General features: G+C 38.8%; 1 protein-coding gene and 1 pseudogene across 1 annotated transcript in view; both read right to left on the bottom strand.

Annotated features, from left to right (window-relative positions):
* GAD2 (glutamate decarboxylase 2) overlaps positions 1-18,437 on the bottom strand; it is a 103,021-nt gene that overhangs the window by 16,374 nt on the left and 68,210 nt on the right. Inside the window, exons 12-13 of the mRNA XM_006139728.2 lie at positions 15,588-15,666; positions 704-853 (exon numbers count right to left, since the gene is read on the bottom strand). Coding sequence (XP_006139790.1) covers positions 704-853; positions 15,588-15,666 — 229 coding nt within the window. The remainder of the gene's footprint in view (positions 1-703; positions 854-15,587; positions 15,667-18,437) is intronic.
* Positions 8,658-9,292, bottom strand: LOC102478906 (proteasome subunit beta type-3 pseudogene; annotated as a pseudogene).

The following is an 18,437-nucleotide window of genomic DNA, read 5'->3' as shown; positions in this document are numbered from 1 at the left end:
TGGGCTTGGAGGTCATTATCTTAAGCAAAATAAGCCAGGCAAGAAAGACAAACGATGCATATACTGAGACTCACTTATTTGTGGAATCTGAAGAAAGTTGATCTCATAGATGTAGAGAGTAGAATGGTAATTATCAGAGATAATAGTGGGGAGCAGAGGATCAGAAGGTGTTGGTCAATGGGTACAAAGTTATAGATAAGAGAAGTAAGTTCTAGTGATCTGTTACACAGTAGGATGACTACAGTTAACAGAAACTTATTGTATATTTCAAAATAGCTATAAGAAAGGATTTTTTTATGTTCTCACCACAAATATATGATGTTGGAGGTGATGAATATGTTAATTTTGCTAATGTGATCATTATACATTGCATGCATGTATTGAACTATCACACTATATCCCCCAAATATGTACAATTACATGTCCATTTAAAAAGAGAAATTTTAAAAATCAAGATGTTCTGCCATATAAAGCAAAATGGATTTGTTTTCTACATGAGTGAGCATTAGAAGTAGTTTGACTTGAAAAGAATCAGATAATGGCTTTGTTATATTCTTGCCCATTTAGAATGTAGGTATTCAGAGATATGATTAAATAAACTTAACTTTTGTAATTTAATTTTTTTCAATTTGAAAATCAAAGAGTGGTTACCAGTTAAAGTTTCTGTTTTGAATTGACATTGATCTGGTCTACACATACTCACCTTTGCCCTCCACATCAGCCATAATTTAAAAACATCAACATGGCGTCCACACTGTAAAGCCTTGTCTCCAGTGTCATAGGACAGATCATAATGTTTATCTTGCTGAAAGAGGTAGGAGGCATGCATCTGGTTGCAACTCTGCATCAATCCCTATAAAAGAGAAGAGAAAATTTAGAAAACTCTACTGACTCTTCATTATATTTACATTGTGGTGGGAATAATTAAGAACAAAGTAAGAGACATTGTATATCTTGGAGAAAGAAAACTGTAAGAATCAAGTGAAAAAGAGTGGGACCAATATTCAAACAGGATTGTTGTGATAGGCCAACTCTGTGGGCTAAATGCATCAGGGTCAAATGTCACCAGAGGTTACTAAGGAAATACTTATTCTTTTATGCCTCTTCTAAGAGAAAATACTTTTATAAAAATAAGTAAATAATATACACTGTAGCCAGAATATGATGTTCATTCTTTAGAAGAACATTCCGATATTCTATTTTGTCAAAATAAAGATATTTTGGAAACTCTTCAGATCTGTACTATATTATTTATGTAGTTCTTTGAGCTGTCTTTGGAAATCAGAGCTTTTAAGACAGTTCATTACTATCTCTTCTTAATATGCTGAAATCTAAAAATCAGACATTTGAATGTGGAGATAAATTGAAATAACCAATCTTGCAAATGTCATATTCTTCCAAGAGCACTCAGAGTTTCAGTATTGCATTTTAAAACTTGGTTGCTTATGGCAATCGCAGTGGAAAGTTTCATTGCCAATGACCATCATTTGCTCTTGTACCATAACCCTGCTCTAGAAATAGGCAAACTGAACTGTTCCAAAGAACAGAGAATGAATCATGCTTTCTGACTAAAACAGCACTGCCTGTCTCTTCACTTAGTTTCAGTTTGTCACAAATCACCGGAAGCCTTTAACTCTTTTGTTATTTACTGTATAATTGTGATTTTACAAAAGCTTTGGTGTTTGCTTTTTGTTTCTCTTGTGACTCATGATGAGAGAAAAAAAAAAACTAAAATGTAATCACTTAGGTGAAGTTAGAAATGAGAAGACTTTAAAAAAATGTATCCAAACTAAACACATGTGATACAACTGAAATTTCAAGCAGATTTTGAAAAACATATGGTAGACAACAGAACTGGACTTTACCTTGTAGTTTAGACTTTGGATCCATTTAAATCCCTAAAGTTACTTTGAGACTAAGAAAAATGAAATACAATGTACTTTTATTAGAGCAGTAGGAAGACTCTAAATTAAAAATCACTTCACGAGCAGTAAGATGTAAAAATTGCCATGGGTGCTTCTATTTGCTTTCATGGTCACAGAAACTTTGTAGTGTTCTTGCCCTGCGCACGTGTGAACTCATAATAGATGCCGTCAATACTGAAGGAAACTACCTTAGAAAGTATGAAATGATGAATGGATCAAATCAACTCCTACTGGGAAAAAAAAAAAAAAAAACATGGCCTCTAGGCATCTAGGTAGCATATCTCATTGTACAAAGTGATAAGTAAAAGTGATATAGTTTTTCATATAGAAGATCTTGGGGAAGTATTGGGTTGTCAGAAAAGTCATGATGCATTTTTGCATAGAAAAAAATGTCATGACTTTTCTGACAACCAGTAATAGCCTGGTTCTGAACCCTTGAAAATTTATCAACAATAATGTCCCAAACTATTTTAAATGCATTGATATTTGGTGTACAAAGAGAGATTTCCATGGTCAAATGAATTTAGGAACTGTATCATAAATCCCTTCTTTTTCTGTATTCTAATATAAACAGCATAGACTAAAGGCTCCAATAACCCCTTAAATAATGAAACTTGGTTTTAACTCTAAACCAATATATTCTAACCTTTTTATAATGGAAAATCTCTTATCACAGAATATTTATTACCATCTTATGGAGCACTTTTATTCCTTGGACCGCTGAAAAAGAAATACTGTCAGAGCACCATAAACTCATGAATTTAGAAAGGAGTTTAGAGCTCGTTAAATTCTTTCTATATCTTTTTTTTAATAACCCCTTTCATTTATATAAAATTATAAATTATCCTTTTAAGGACAATGTGAGGCAGATGAGATTTTTAGCTTCACTTTACAGGCATGAGTAGACACATTGCTCCCACATTTTGTATAGGACAGATCTTGGAGGTAAGCTCTAGGCTTCCACAGCCATAACTGTTTTCCCATGACTGACACATCAGTTTAAAATAATGTGATCTTAGACTGGCAGGTGACATGGTGGTTAAGGCACTGAATACTCCCATATGACGGACCACAGTTTGAGTCCTGGACCTGGTGGCTTGCGATCTCACTTTCCCTCTCTGTGTGTGTGTGTGTCTCTCTCTCTGGTCAAATTAAAATAAATGAATAAATAAAGTTAAATAAATAATCTTAAAAAAAGAATAATCTGATCTCATAATGCTTTACGGTGAAAGAGTAACGTCTATTCCTGGCAATTTAATTCTGGAGCCAACCAACCTAATTATCTCATAACTTGACATATTTTATAGTTTTATTACTACCCTGAATTTTATAGCTATGTATGAGGGCCCCTGAGGCAAAGTTGCAGTGTAGATGATCTGAAAAGACCAGGTAACACAATGGTTAAACATGTTTTCAAGTTTAACTTTGGCCTGGCACATTCTCACCAAAGAGGCAGAGATGGTGAGGCAACCAAGTGAAAGGAGCAGAGGAAAGGCATTTATGAATGGATACTGATGAAAACAGTCAGTAACAGACCCACTTTCTCCAGGATAAACACTGCCAGAAACCCTGTTGCTAGCCTACTTTCTCACTGCCAATAGGACAAAAGAGTACTTCTGGAGTCGATTGTACAAGGGAAATGGTTTAACCAAGCTGCTTGCCTGGGGTCTGATGTGCCAATTTCACCCATGCTAAACCAAGAAAAATTATTTACTCCTTCCCCATTTGGGTTTTAAGGAGAGAGCTACTCATCAGGGAAACCTGGAAATTCTACCCGAGGAGGGAAAATGTTGGGCATCTCCAGAGTTATAGATGATACAGCAGGAAATACAGTTTGCCACTGTGTTTTGAGGAAAAATAGCAAATATGATTGAAGGGGAAAAGGTGTCTTGGTAAGGTGTGTTCTTCTACCAAGCACGGAACCAGGAGATTGGCAAGATCAGGGCCTGGTAACCAATCCTGGTAAAAACAAGACTTCCTCTTATAAGGTACAGAGATCCCTGAGAGGAGTCTATGAACACCATTAAATTCCAAGGACAATTTTGAGTATGTACATGTTTTCCTAACAAATGGGTCCTCTCTCAAATGCTGAAATAGAGAAAAAGACTAAAACAGTTGTGGGTTAGAACCCAAAAGCTATCAGATACGAAGAACCTGTCACGTCTGAGAGCTCTCAGAGCCATCAAAACATTGGACATAGTCCAGGGCAGAGCCAACTGAATACTTGTTTTTGTGCTTCTTCCCAGTTGTATTTCAAGTCTTTTCAAAAGAAGACCCTAGAAACCCCCAGTTTCAAGTATGCCGCAGATTTGGTTCACTCCTGTGGGAGTCTTGGGGAGCCTTGTTTATATCCGGTTGTTCATTCACCAACATTACAGCCCAGGATAGACGCGGTGAAGCACAGCTCCTTCCATGGCATCTTCCGATTTCAGAGAATGCAGTAGCCAACATGGAAAATTGCCAGAATTTTTCTTTGCAACTAGGTTGTGATGAGGGTACCTGTCATGAACATAAATTACTGTATTTTCGTGACTCTTCCTTTCCAGGTTCTGAAGTTGAAGCAGACAATAATCTTCTCTGAAGATACTTGATAACAATTCAAAAACCAAAACCACATGCTTTCAAGGCACAGTGCTTTCAGATATTCTGGGTCTAGTTGAGCTGGCGGTTGAGTTGATAGATGTATTCACCCCAAAGGCCAGGTGATCCATCTCCTTGAGGAAGCCCACTTTATTTTTGGCAGAGCGATGGGCCACCAATAGGTGGAAAGGGTGCAAGAAACATGAGATATCCTAGAAATATTTCCCCAGGAAGGCAATTTCATGAATGAGGTCTTCTAAACAAGTGATCCCAAACCTCCCTAGGGGCTCGTCAATCACTGTGTTTATCAGAGCAATGGTCTTATTCTTAACCTTGGCTTGTGCCCATTTCAAGATGAGTTCCTGGAAAGATTTCAGACTTGGAAATCCCCAGATCAAATAAGGTTCCACTATTCACAGAGTTTTTAGGCTTTAAGGAGTGACTGACAAAAACACCACTGAAAATTTTCTTAGACGCAGTCTTACCAGGTCTTCTTCACCACTGAACACCCCATCAGTACTTTTGATGCATACAACAAAGGCCAGTGATTATCTGGCACTTCCAAGGAATGAGGTTTCACTTCTGAGACATACCGTGTCACACTATTACTGCCAGGAATCATTTAAAATGATGCCAGTTGCTTAAATCTGGGCCCTCTTTCTTTGCTTGTTCCTTGCCAAAAGTGCTTGCTTTGCTTGGGTGACTTTGCAGTCTTGATAAACCTTTCTCTTTTTCAGGAGATTTTCTGGAATAAATGGGATCTTTCCCTTTGCTCTGACTCTACCATCTTTGTGGTCTCTATATCCTTATTAATAAGTGGTTATCCAATCTTCATTTAATTACCTCCTCCGGTAATTAATTTATTCCTGCTATTGGACAGCTGAATCTTTACAAAAGGCTTCCTTTTATTGACCCCATGTCAGACCTAAAATCATGGTGTGTTCTGATTTTGTCATCAAAACTGTACAACCTGGTGTTACTAATCCAGTCCCACAAAGACTCAAGAAATATAAAATCTCTTCCACTTGAGAGTTCTTTAAATCACAAAGGCTGCTAACCTCCTCTTAGTCCTTTACATTTCATTTTCTTCTCATTTTTCTCCTCCTTCTCCTCCTTCCCCTCCTTCTTCTTTTTTCGCCTTAGATTACACATCCTTAGTTCTTTCAACCATCCTTCTTATATGGTTTCCAATTATTTCCCACTGTTTGAACTCCAGCTTGATGGAGGTCCCATATAAGATTTCATACCGGGGGACCAGCAGCTGGTGTAATGGCTTTGTCGCTGGACTCCTGCATAGTCGAGCATGGTTAGAGTCCCAGACCCAGTGGCTTAATCTCATGTCGGGCGCATGTGCATGTTTGCCCAATATCCCAAGAGGAGAATGAAGGAGAAGGGACTGCAGTGTAGCTATCTGCATTTCTCACTTTCTGTCTCTGTCTTTCTGGTGAGTGCACATGCCCTATGGTAAAAACCTCTTAAAATTTTTTTTTAAACCAAGTTAAGCAAAATGCTACAGTTGTGGTTTATTCAGAGAAGAATGGGAAACTACTGTCTACCTTCATGCTGAAACTCCACCTCTTCCACCTCATTTTTGGAATGGTATTTTTTTTTTTTTTGACCCATTGTTGGCTCTGCAAAGTACACTCAAAAGTTCCACACTTTTTTCACAAGTCCAACAATTTAGCCATTTGTAAAACAAGCCTGCTTTGTATAATCAAAATATAACCACTTCACACTTGGACCTAAGAGCCTTATAAATATTTCTATTAACAATTCTCTTTTTTGGGATGTAGCTTGCTATCACAATCTATAAAAACCATCTTGTATTTGGATTCCATCATTGCTCTATCTCCCAGCTTCCTGTCATCTGAAACATTAATAAGCTTCTATGTTGTACTCAACCATCAATGAACATTTTGAACAGTACAGGGTATGCTGCTCTATCCTGGGTAACATCAAATTGCCAATCAGCAGGTTCTTCCGATGTAGTCATCTACTCTGTTCCAAATCTGCCTAACTATTCTCATCTGGCTCGCATTTCTCTTTTGGCCTGTAAGGATCTGATGAGAGCCACTGTCAAACATCTGGCTGAAATCTAAATAAGAGAAATTTATTTTCTCCTTTCCAATAATATAGCTGAGGTTTGCATGATCTGAGGTAGATGATAATACACAGAGCTGGGTTTTTAGATGGTGCAAAACCAGTCTGAAAGAGTATTTTTCATTGTATTCATCTCATTTTGGAGGGAAGTATCAGTCTTCAATCTATGTCAATATTTTTACTAATTACTTTGATTAAGATGCAGAGGCATACTATTTAAATTTGCAGTTGGCAATGAAAAGAATCACAAAATAATAATACTCTTTGACCCAGCAATCCCACTTTGAGGGATCATCAGTAATAAGACAAAAAACATATGTTTAAGGACTCGATTATGATACTATGTAAAATATTGCTTAATATTTTAACCACAGGGGTATGGTTCATTAAATTAGGTGACAGAATATTATGAGACCATTAAAAGTCATGTTTAAATCATCATTCTTTCCAGCTTCTGTATGGAAGAAGTTAGTGTGCAGACCGAAGCCAGAGACAGCTATGGAATCTGCGCATTCTAATTGTCTGCTCCAGGTGTGAGTCCCTCTTGCTTCCAACTTTCCACACCACCATTCTTCCCGGCTCACATATAGCAGAAGCAAGTGTGTGCACTGAGGCCAGAGACTGCTTTGGAAACTCCACTATCTCCCGTTTGTCACAGACTTTAAAGTTTTCTGAAGCGCAAGGCTGCGTGCAACCCATGATTTCTTTTTCATTTGAAACCCTGCAGCTCAGCTCCAGGTGCATCTGTTCTCTTATATCTGGGAGGAACCTAGAACATCCAGTCCCAGCAAAAAATGTGCAGGTTACAGGGTGAGCATCAGGGAGAGGGGGCTACAAGCCTTTAAATGCTCAAAATTAACTCTTAGAAATTAGGAAGAAAGTTATAATCCATCAGATGACCAGAAACCACTGCAGAGGCACAAGAAATATGAGAAACCAAGAAAATATCTCTCCATCAGTAGAAAATAACAATTTCTTACCATCCACAGACAGCACAATGGGACTCATGGAAATGTCAGATAAACAATTCAAAATATTCATAGTGGCAAAACATCACAAGATGCAAGAGAAAGGAGACAATTAACTCCAGAAAATGTAAAAGAAAAGAGACAACAAGCTGTAGGGGATGAGGAAGTCCTCCCACTATTTGAAAGAAGAAATAGATGCTATAAAAAAAAAGAATCAAACAGAGCTATTAGAAATGAATACAGAACATCAAAACCTTCCTTGAAAGTATTAAAAGCAGATTAGATTATGCAGAAGATTGAATCTTGGATGTAGAAGACAAAACCTCTGGCTTAGAAAAAACACCAAAAGATAGAGAAAATAACAACAACAACAAAAAGGATAATATTAGATACATTAAACATCCAAACATCTGAATAACTGGTATCCCAGAAGGTGAAGAAACTAATAAGGGCATTAAATCTATTCTGTGAAATCCTGGAAGATAACTTTCCAAGCCTAGAGAAACATTCAAACATCCTTACCTAAGAAATACAAAGGACCCCAACTATAATCAACCCTAGAAAATATTCTCCATGGCACATCATAGTCATACTAGCCAAAACCACAGGCAAAGACAAGATACTAAAATTGACAAGAGAGAAATGTCAAGTCACTTACAAAGGTTATTGCATTAGGGCTAACACTGGACCTCTCATTGGAAACAATGCAAACAAAGAAAGAATGGGGAAATATATTCAAAGTGTTAAATGAAAAAGTATTTCAATCAAGATTACCAAGACTGTCCTTCATATGGGAAGAAAAGATAAAATAATTCTCAGATAAACAAAACCTGAAAGAATTGCCAACTACAGATCGACTCTTCAAGAAGCTCTGGAGAAAGTGCTATACCAAGAAAACTAAAGACAGACAAAAAGACAGAAATTAGAGAACAAAAAACAACCAAGAAAATGGCCAACTTAATGGTAGGAACAGGTCTGGAAATATCAATAATAACATTGAATGTTAGTAGGTTATTTATTTTTTTTTTTGAAAGAAAGGCTATTTTATTTTAAAAAACAAAAACCAAATAGGAAAAATGTGGGCTCTGGGAAGAGGGCTAGTACATTCTGGCCTTCAGTGTCCTGGTGGCGATCTTGTCCTTCTCAATGACATGGACGATGACTCCCATGCCGGACACTGCATCCCAGTCTACAGCATTCAGCATGGCCTGGGAGATGGTTTCAAACAGGTATTCTGGGTCCATGATGGGCTCCCAGAGGGACTCACACATCCCATACATTTGTTCGGAGCAGGTGCCACTGACCACAAAGTCGTCAGTCACCATGGGGCAGCCGATGAGGTCTAGACAGCAAATGAAGGGCTTGAAGGTCTTTGGGTCCAACCCAGCGATGACTGTCTCAGTGTAGTAGGCCAAACCGTTTCTCTTACAGGAGGTTGGCCACCATGCTCATGAGGGTGTAAGGCTTGATCTGCTGGCCCTCCTTCAATTCATACAGGTTCAGCTGAAACTTGAGGGACTAGGCAACTGTCTGGATGTTGGTGGCGAGCCCGGCCAGGCCAACGCACAGTCGGTCACCCATGGGAAAGATCTTCTGAAAGTCCGTGGTCACCATCTGCACCTGGATTCCGAAGCGCCTGTCTGCAGCGATGGCCACATAGCTCTTCCCTTTCATGGCCATGATGGCCCCTCCGTTATAGGACATAATAGACATGATTGCGGTTACTAGGACCGAATGTTAGTGGTTTAAATTCTCCAATCAAGAGTCAAAGACTGGCTGAATGGATAAAACAAACAAACAAACCAAAAAAAAAAAAAAAAAATTTTTTGCGCCAGTTATGATGTGATGGTTAAGGAGGATTCCCACATGATTGACCATGGTTTGAATCTCAGACCTGTAATGTTTCATACACCAGGCCTGAGTGTATGCCTGGTGCCCAAATCACAGGAGGAGAATGGAGCAGAAGGGATTGTGCTTTGGTCATACCCCCGGAGAGTGATTTTTCTTTCTCTCTCAATGTCTCTCTCTATAGTGAGAGCACATGAACTGTGTGAGAAATATTTTTTAAATGAAAAATAAAATGCCTCCAATATCATCAGGTGCTTGTGAAGAATGTTTACCTGCCAGGGAAGAATAAGCTGTTCTGCATCTCCTACAGATCCCATTTCTATTTGCAAATGGAAATAAAAAAAGAGCAGGAGTCACAATACTGATTTCAGACAAAATAGATGTTAAGGAAAAACTGTAAGAAGAGAAAAAAAAAGGACATTATATATAATAGTGAAAGGGCTAATTTATTAAGAAGCTATAATTCTTATTAATATCTATGCACCCAATGCAGGAACTCCCAAATATGTGAAAGAAAGACTGCTAAATCTAAAATGAGAGATCGACTGCAATGCACTAATTGTTGGAGACCTCAATACCCCATTATCTCCTTTAGACAGATCAATGAGACAAAACATAAGCAAAGAGATTCAGGACCTAAATCAGATGGACTTGACAGACATCTATAGAACTTTCCACCCCAAACCCACAAAATACACATTTTTCTTACCCCAAAATGGTATCGTCTCAAAGACTGATCACATGATAGGGCACAAAACACTCCTCTACAGATTCAAAGGCATAGAAACTTTATCCAACATCTTCTCTGACCATGATGGAATTAAACTTGATATCAACTTCAGGAAAAAAAAAAACACCTCGAAAATACATAAATACATAAAAAATAAATAATCTATTTCTGGGAACCAGCAGTTAGCGTAATGGCTATGTCGCTGGACTCCCACGTAGTCGACCGCGGTTCGTGTCCCGGACCCGGTGGCTTAAAACTCACGCCGGGCGCGTGTGCGTGCGTGCCCAAGATCCCGAGGAGAATGGAGGAGAAGGGATTGCGGCGTGACCATCCCCCCTGGGGGGTGATTTCTCGCTTTCTGTCTCTCTCTGTCTGTCTGGCGAGCATATGCGCCCTATAGTGAAAACCTCTCAAAAAATAAATAAACAAATAAATAATCTATTTCTGAATGACATCATAACCACCAAAGATACTAAAACTGAAATAAAAAGATTCATGAAAACAAATGATAATGAGTGCCCGAGTTTCCAAAACCTACAGGACACAGCAAAAGCAGTCATAAAAGGGAAGTTCAAAACAATTAGTGCACATAGGAAAAAGATGAAAAGATGGCAAATGGACAACCTAACATTATTTCTCGGAGAATTAGAAGAATAACAATAAAAAAAATCTAAAAAATTTCAGGAGAAAAGAAATAATAATGATTTGAACAGAAATTGAAAATAAATAAAAGCAAAAGCTGGTACATCATTAGCTAGGATAATTAAAAAGAAGAAAGAAAGGAACCAGATAAATCAAATTCACAATGAAGCAGGGAATATTAAATGGACGTAATAGAAATATCAAACATCATTAGGATACTATGAGCATCTATATACCAACAAAGAAGAAAAGCTGGATGAGATGGACAAATTCCTGGACACATATAATAATCTACCAAGATTGACTCAGGAGGACATAGAAAGTCTGAATAGACCCATAACAAGCAATGAGAAAGAATCAGTAATAAATGTCCTTCCAACAAAGAAAAACCCAGGTCCTGATGGCTTCACTTCTGAATTCTAAAAAACTTTCAAAGAGGTAACTCCCATTCTTCTCAAATTATTTCTGAAGGTCTAAATGGCTGGAATCCTCCCAAATTTATTTTATGAAGCTCCCATCACCCTCATTCCCAAAAGAGATACGAATATAACAAGAAACAAGAACTACAGACCAACAAGATACAAGCAAATTGTATCCAACAACATATAAGAAAGATTATTCATCATGACTAACTAGGCTTTATTCCAAGGATGCAAGGGTGGCTCAACATACATGTAAAACCATAAATGTAATATACCATATCAACAGAAAAAAAAGATAAAAACCATATAATCATTTCAATTGATGCAGAAAAAGTATTCAACAAAATACAACATCCCTTCATGGGGATACTCTCAGTAAAATCGGCCCAGAATGAATCATGTCTCAGCATAATAAAAGCCCTCTATGAAAAAACCTATAGCTTACATTATACTAAACAGGGAAAAGTTTTTAACTGGTACAAGACAAAATTCTCTGATCCTTTTCAGTATAGTGCCGGAAGTCCTAGCCAAGGCAATCAAAAAAGAGAATGAAATAAAAGGCATTCAAATACAAAGAAGAGTTGAAATCATCTCTATTTACAGATATCATAATCATAAATATAGAAGACCCAAAGGTTTCCATGAAAAACTAGAAGTAATAAATAAATAAAGTGGAAGGATACAAAAATTAACTTATAAAAATCTATAGCATTTCTATATACAAACAACAAGCAGGTAGAGGCAAAACTGAAGAAAGAAACCTCATTTACCATAGCCACAAAAAGCATGATAACTAGAATAAATCTAACCACGGAATTCAAAGACCTGTACAAGGAAAGCTATGAAAATCTCTAAAAATAAATTGAAAGTGACACAAAAAAGTGAAAAGATATCCCTTGTTCCTGCATTGGGAGAACTAATATAATCAAAATGGCAATTCTACCCAGATTAATCTACATATTTAATGCAATACCCATCAAATTACAGGAAATATTCATTACAGATCTAGAAAAGACAATCATAGAATTTATCTGGAATCATGAAAGACATCTTATTGCCAAAGCAATCCTGCTCAAAAAGAGTGGAGTGGCGACATCTCATTCCCTGACCCCAAAATATATTACAAAGCTGTGATAATCAAAACAGCATGGTGCAAAAACAGATATGTGAACAAAAGGAACAGAATAGAGACTTCAGTAAAAAACCTCAAAACATACAGTCAATTCACTTTCGACAAAGTCAGTGCACTGGGAAAAGGAAAATCTCTTTAACAAAGGAGGCTGGTAAAACTGGATATCCACCAGCAGAAAGATGAATCCAAACCCCTATCTCTCACTATTCACAAAAATCAACTCAAAGTGGACAAAGATCTAAAGCTAAGACCTCAAACTATAAAACTACTGGTGAAAACACTAGGGAAATTCTGGGAGACACTGGGGTAGGCAAAGACTTCTTAAATAAGACCACCAAAGCACAGGCAATAATCCCAAAGATAGACAAGTGGAATTACACCAGATTAAGAAGTTTCTGCACAGAAAAGCAAACAAACAAACACAGTAATTAGTGTGAATCAACAATTCTCAGAATAGGAGAATATTTTTGTAAACTACGCTTCAGATAAGGGACTGATAATCAGATTACACAGGCAACTCAAGCAGCTTACCCGAAAAAGAAAATGACTAACCCAATTAAAAGGTGAAAAAAGGAGCTGAATGAACAACTCTCTAAGGAAGACATGTTAATAGCCAAAAGCATATGAAAAAATGCTCAGTATCCCTCATTATAAGGGAGTTGGAGATCAAAATCACAATGAGATACCACCTAACCCCAGTCAGAATGGCAAAGATATACCAAACAATAAATGGGGGCTGGCAGGTGATATAGTTGTTAAGGGCACTGGACTCCCACATGGCCAAGTGCAATTTGAATCCCGGACCTGGTGGCTTCTTTTCTCGTTTTTTTTTCTCTCTCTCTTTCTCTCTCTCATTCTGGTCAAATTAAAATAAACAAATAGAGTAAATAAAATAATTCTTTAAAAAAAGCAAAACAATAAATGATAAGTGCTGGCAGGGATGTGGTGAAAGGGGAACCCTCCTATACTGCTGGTGAGAATGTAAATTGGTCCAGCCACTGTGGAGTTAAATATGGAGGTTCCTCAAAGATCTACAAATAAAACTACCATATGATCCAACAATTTCACTTCTAGGTTTCTACTCAAAGGATGGGAGAGTGCTCAGTTGGAAAAGTGCATGTGAATGTACATCTATGTTTATTGTAGCATTATTTACAATTCCTAAGAAATGGACTCAATGAACAGATGAATTGATTAGAAAAGTGTGGCATATATAACCCATGGAATACTACTCAGCCATAAAAAATGAGACTCTGGCATTAGATAGAAAGTGGATGAATATGGAAGATTTGCTGCTGAGTAAAGCAAGCTAGGTTATGAAAGAGAGACACTGTATATCTCCATTTAACATATACCAACTAGGCACACTCTATGTTGGAAACTGAGAGGTTGGAGGACATATAAGTGTTTAAAATGGTTATAGATTCTGGAGACAATATGGGAGGAGGGTGGGAGAAGAGGGAGAGTATAGGGAAGGAAATTAAGTAGAAAAACAGAGAGGTGGACATTTGTGGGACACAGAAGTGGATTGTTATCTGTTGATGATAATGTGTTTAGTATCCTCGGCTGACAGGTGAGAAGTGTATTCATATCTGGTAAATTCATCTTACAAGCACAGTGATGTATAGTGATTAAACATATAAAATAAAAAATGAAATATAAAAAAATAAAAGTCATGTTTAAGAAGATACTGCTCATAGTATGGTAATAAGTATGAAAAAGAATAAATGTGACATATATTATAGCAATTTTATTTTAAATATATATACTAAATATATATTTCTGTGAATACACATCCCCAGAAAAATTTTGAGAGAAAATATTAAAAGCAGGAATAATACTGATTTCCAAGTGATAAAATTTTCAGTGATTCTAAATTTATTTATATGATCCATCCTGCACAAATTTTTGAAAGTAATTACTAGTTAACTTCATAATCAAGAAAAAGCAAAATATTTTAACAGTAAATAAATACAAATATTTTAAAAATTCTTTTAATATGAGACTACTTTATTAATTCTAGTGAGGTAAAATTTAATAAGGATAAACTGAAGCTCCTTATGTTGGTCTCAAGGGGTTGAAGCTTATTCTAATATTTATTCTGTTGAAGATATTTTAAGGAGTGTGTGTGTGTGTGTGTGTGTGTGTGTGTGTGTGTGCATGTCCAAAATCCCAAGAGAAGAATGGAGGAGAAGGGATTACAGCATGGCCATCCCCGTGGGGGGTGATTTTTCACTTTCTGTCTCTCTGGTGAGTGCATGTACCGTACAGCAAAATCTCTCAAAAAACTTTTTTTTCCTAATTATACCCTACAAAGATGTACAACTCTTATATGTAAATTAGAAATGATAATAAAAAGTATTGAGGAGATGTGATTCCAACCATGCATCTTGGAAGGGTATTGTAGGGGCATTGATCAATAGTGAGCATCTACAGAGGATGACCCTTGGCCGTGCTAATAGACGTATCCTGAAGAGAGTGGTCATTGCTTATTCTTCTCTTGCTGGTTGTATACACAGATGTCTTACCTTCTAAACATGGTGTTAACTATCAAATAGAAGAGCATTATGACATAGATAGCCATATATGTATCTGAAGTCTAACACTAACCTTAATTCTATATCATGCATATTACTTCTTTTGATAAAATGATCCCTTCTCATTTTCCAGAACAGTAATGGAAATTTCATCTTGTGAGAGTATCAGACAGGGTCTCCAGATTAGAGGATACTCAGTACAGTTGAGGAAAGGACTATCATACTGAAAACATGGGATTTTGGCCAACGTTTACGTTCTAAAAGTTGAGATCTTCTAACTCTTTTTTCCCCTCTGTACTCTCCAGGTTGAAGTGTACATTTGAGGAATGTGATCAGTCTGACTGGGAAGACCTTGACTTTTTAAAATTTTTTATGTTTTTGCCATAGGGCACGTGGACTCGCTGGATCAAGAAAGAGACAGACAGATACAGAGATAAGGAAAATGAACAACCACCCTCCAGGGGGATGTCCATGCTATGATTCTTCTCCTCTAGTCTCCTCTTGAGATTTTGGGCACCCACATGTGCCCAGAGTGAGTTTCAAGCCACTGGGTCTGGGACTTGAATAGTGGTCGGCCATGTGGTAGTCCAGTGCCTTCACCACCATGCCACCTGCTGGCCCTGACCTTGACATTTTGAGAGAAAATCAACTATATAGAGAGTCAAACTCCACTGACTGACTGGGACAGTCAGGAAAGACATACCTCTTCTCTGACCAGGAGAGCGGAGCACTGCAAAGGGACACCCATCATCTTGTGTGGATTCCATGTCACAGAGTTGGCCCTAAAACGAACACATTGTATAAGAGGGTGGTACACCATGGCAGGCTCAGACTACTAAAAGCCCTGTGCCTGGGCAATTGAGCTTCCATTACTCAGCATTGTTTTTCAGACTCCAAGATGACACTAAACTCACAAAACCCCAAAAGTCTATTCTTAGATGTGCTTCTTTTCCTGGTTTGCAGAGAGAGTAGATGAGAACAGGCCTTCCCATGTGCTCTTCCAGTGGAAGCATGTTTTCTGCCTCCATGGTGGGCTCCAGGTCCTTAGAGCCACTGGGATTATCCAGTCTAGAGTTTTGTCTTTGGCTACCAATGACCAGGGCAGAGGCAGGTGAAGAAGCTGTCTCAGGTGCCTGCACCGTCCCTGTCTCTGACATTACAGTAGTGGCCTGAATCTGAGAAAGAGCAAGCTCATCCACTGCTGAATGTTAGCATTTCTTCATTCAATTCCTCTTTCTTCCCGTGCCCTTGATGACCAGATGTCTCAAATGTGACCTCCCCTAGTTGTCATCCTCCTTCTCTTCTCTACTCAAGTGACCCCTCTAGCCTCTCAGTGAATATCGCTGTGGCTCCTTTGGTAGAGGCTTTCAGTTGGCTTTGTCTAACCACCTGGAAACACTATGCTCTCTCACCTGGAACAGTGGCTCATGCAATGGTGATCAACAGCTCAGGGATTTATGTTATTTGAGAAATCAAAACCATAGTCCTGGTTGAGATTCTTTTAATAACAATTATTATTTTAATCTGGAGACAGCCACAGTGCTTAATTGAATGGTTGGTCTCCATTTCATCTTCCACCTGATTCTACTAGCTCTGTCTATGGCTCTCTGCTCTTCTCTCCTAAATTGCTGACAGTTCCTTTTGGCCTCCAGCCCAAATTCTAGACTACAAGTGGAGGCTGATGTCCACCCCCACTTTCCTTCACTCATTCTCATATTATTACCAGATGATAATTATTATTTTTCTTTTTTTTCTAGCTGGCTATTAGGGCATGTGGGTTCACACAGGAGAGAGAGAAAGTGAGAAAGCATCCCACCCACCAGAGGGGATGGCCACACCACAGTTCCCTCTCTTCTGTTGTCCCCTCAGGATCTTGGGCACACACATACCCGGTGTGTCCCTCAAGTCTCCAGGTCTGGAACTAAGACTGTGCAGCCAGTTATATGAGATCCAGCCACCTCAAACACCATGCCACTGGCTTGTCCCACCAAATTATTTTTTTGTTGTTGTTGTTCTCAGAACATTATATTCTTATACTCGTGGGCCTTACAATGCTAGTTCTTCTTGGAATATCATCTTACTCGGCTTAGCTAATTCTTTCTTGTTCTTTAAGGTCTGGATCACGTATTATCTCTGCAGCTTCATTCAATTTGGTTCAACCTCTCCCCCTCACTCTCACTGCACCACTCCCTCAATTTCCGGAGAAGGCACTGCCCCCACTGTGAATCCGGTCTCACTTCACATGTGCCTCAGGCAAAGGGAGTCTCTATGTGTCATCTGAGAGACTGAGGATTCTTGCAAGTAGGGATGATAAATGTGGCTTTGGTATAAACAAACACATAGGAGGAAGAAAAGTAGCAGAACAAAGCAAGAAAGCTGTCTGCAATGAGCTCAGACGGCTGCTCCTGCTCTGTGCAGACAACAGACCTGGACTCATGCTGCTCCCACTGCTGGGCAGCTGGAGTTCGAGGAGGCGCCCGAGTCATGGGAAGAAAGGGGGATCTGGGGAAGATCCTGTTCATCCATTTGATGAACGGCGAGGTCAGCCAGTCCATCAGAGAACACTTACTGTTTGGCGGATGGCATCTAAGCCAATGACGGGCCAGTCATCCTCTGGTCTCAATTTGGCTGGCACTGACTGCCAGCTACATTTGGGACTAGAATTGGGCAAACAGAGGCAATGGCAGTTCATGGTCAGATTATTAGGCCTGGAGAGAGGACTGGATGAGCTCATGAATAATAAGGGGACTGCAGCATTGGAAAGTTCTTTCCAAGGAAATATCCTCTTGAGTGATGTTGGCTTTGAGAAACCTACGCTCTGAAGCAGGTGGTAAGAGCGGTAGGAAGTCAGGACCCAGATAGTGTGGGTTTGCAACCAAACCACACCACTTTCTAGCTGTGTGACCTTGTGGAAGTGACTCAACCTTTCTGTACCTGGATGTCCTCATCTGTAAAAGGAGGATAAGCACAAACATTTTGGGGAAAGGGCTTGATACTGTGCTTACCATGCAGCGAGCACTAAATAAAGGTGGCTCTCGCTACTGATTTCACCTCTGCCATTTATGAGCTTGGTGGCACTGGGCACAAACACACCGCCCTTCCACACCCTCTGTAACGTTCTATAGCTCTGTGTCTAATTCTGATGAACTCAGGCCTTTGTCAACAAGGACACCTACGCGAGAAGAAAACATCTGTCCTCCGTTTCTGTGATTGTGTTTATTTCTGTGAAGTCTTTTCAGAATAGGAGCATCAAGGCCCACATGACCTGTCATGGAATTCTCTGTCCTGCCTCTCTCGGAGGCACACGATGTCTCCTACAGGTGCCTAAAACCTGCACAGGGTGATGCGACGACACGGCCTTCATTTATTTGAAAACTGCTGGCAGTCCATGAAGAGCAGTCTCTGGTTCATTTCAAATGGTTGGTGTCAGATTTAGTCATGTGACCACCTTAGTTTTCAGGAAGCTGGAAAGAAGTGAATCCCCAAGGGTTTTAAGACAGGCCTATGCCCTCTATCTGCACCTCAGTCAGCAGACCCCCAAATGAACTCTTTC

Source organism: Tupaia chinensis, unplaced genomic scaffold (genome assembly GCF_000334495.1).
Source record: "Tupaia chinensis unplaced genomic scaffold, TupChi_1.0 Scaffold000001_1, whole genome shotgun sequence".
Classification (NCBI taxonomy): Eukaryota; Metazoa; Chordata; class Mammalia; order Scandentia; family Tupaiidae; genus Tupaia; species Tupaia belangeri.
Note: the sequence above shows the minus strand (reverse complement) of the source record. Positions and strands in the feature narration are given on the sequence as shown.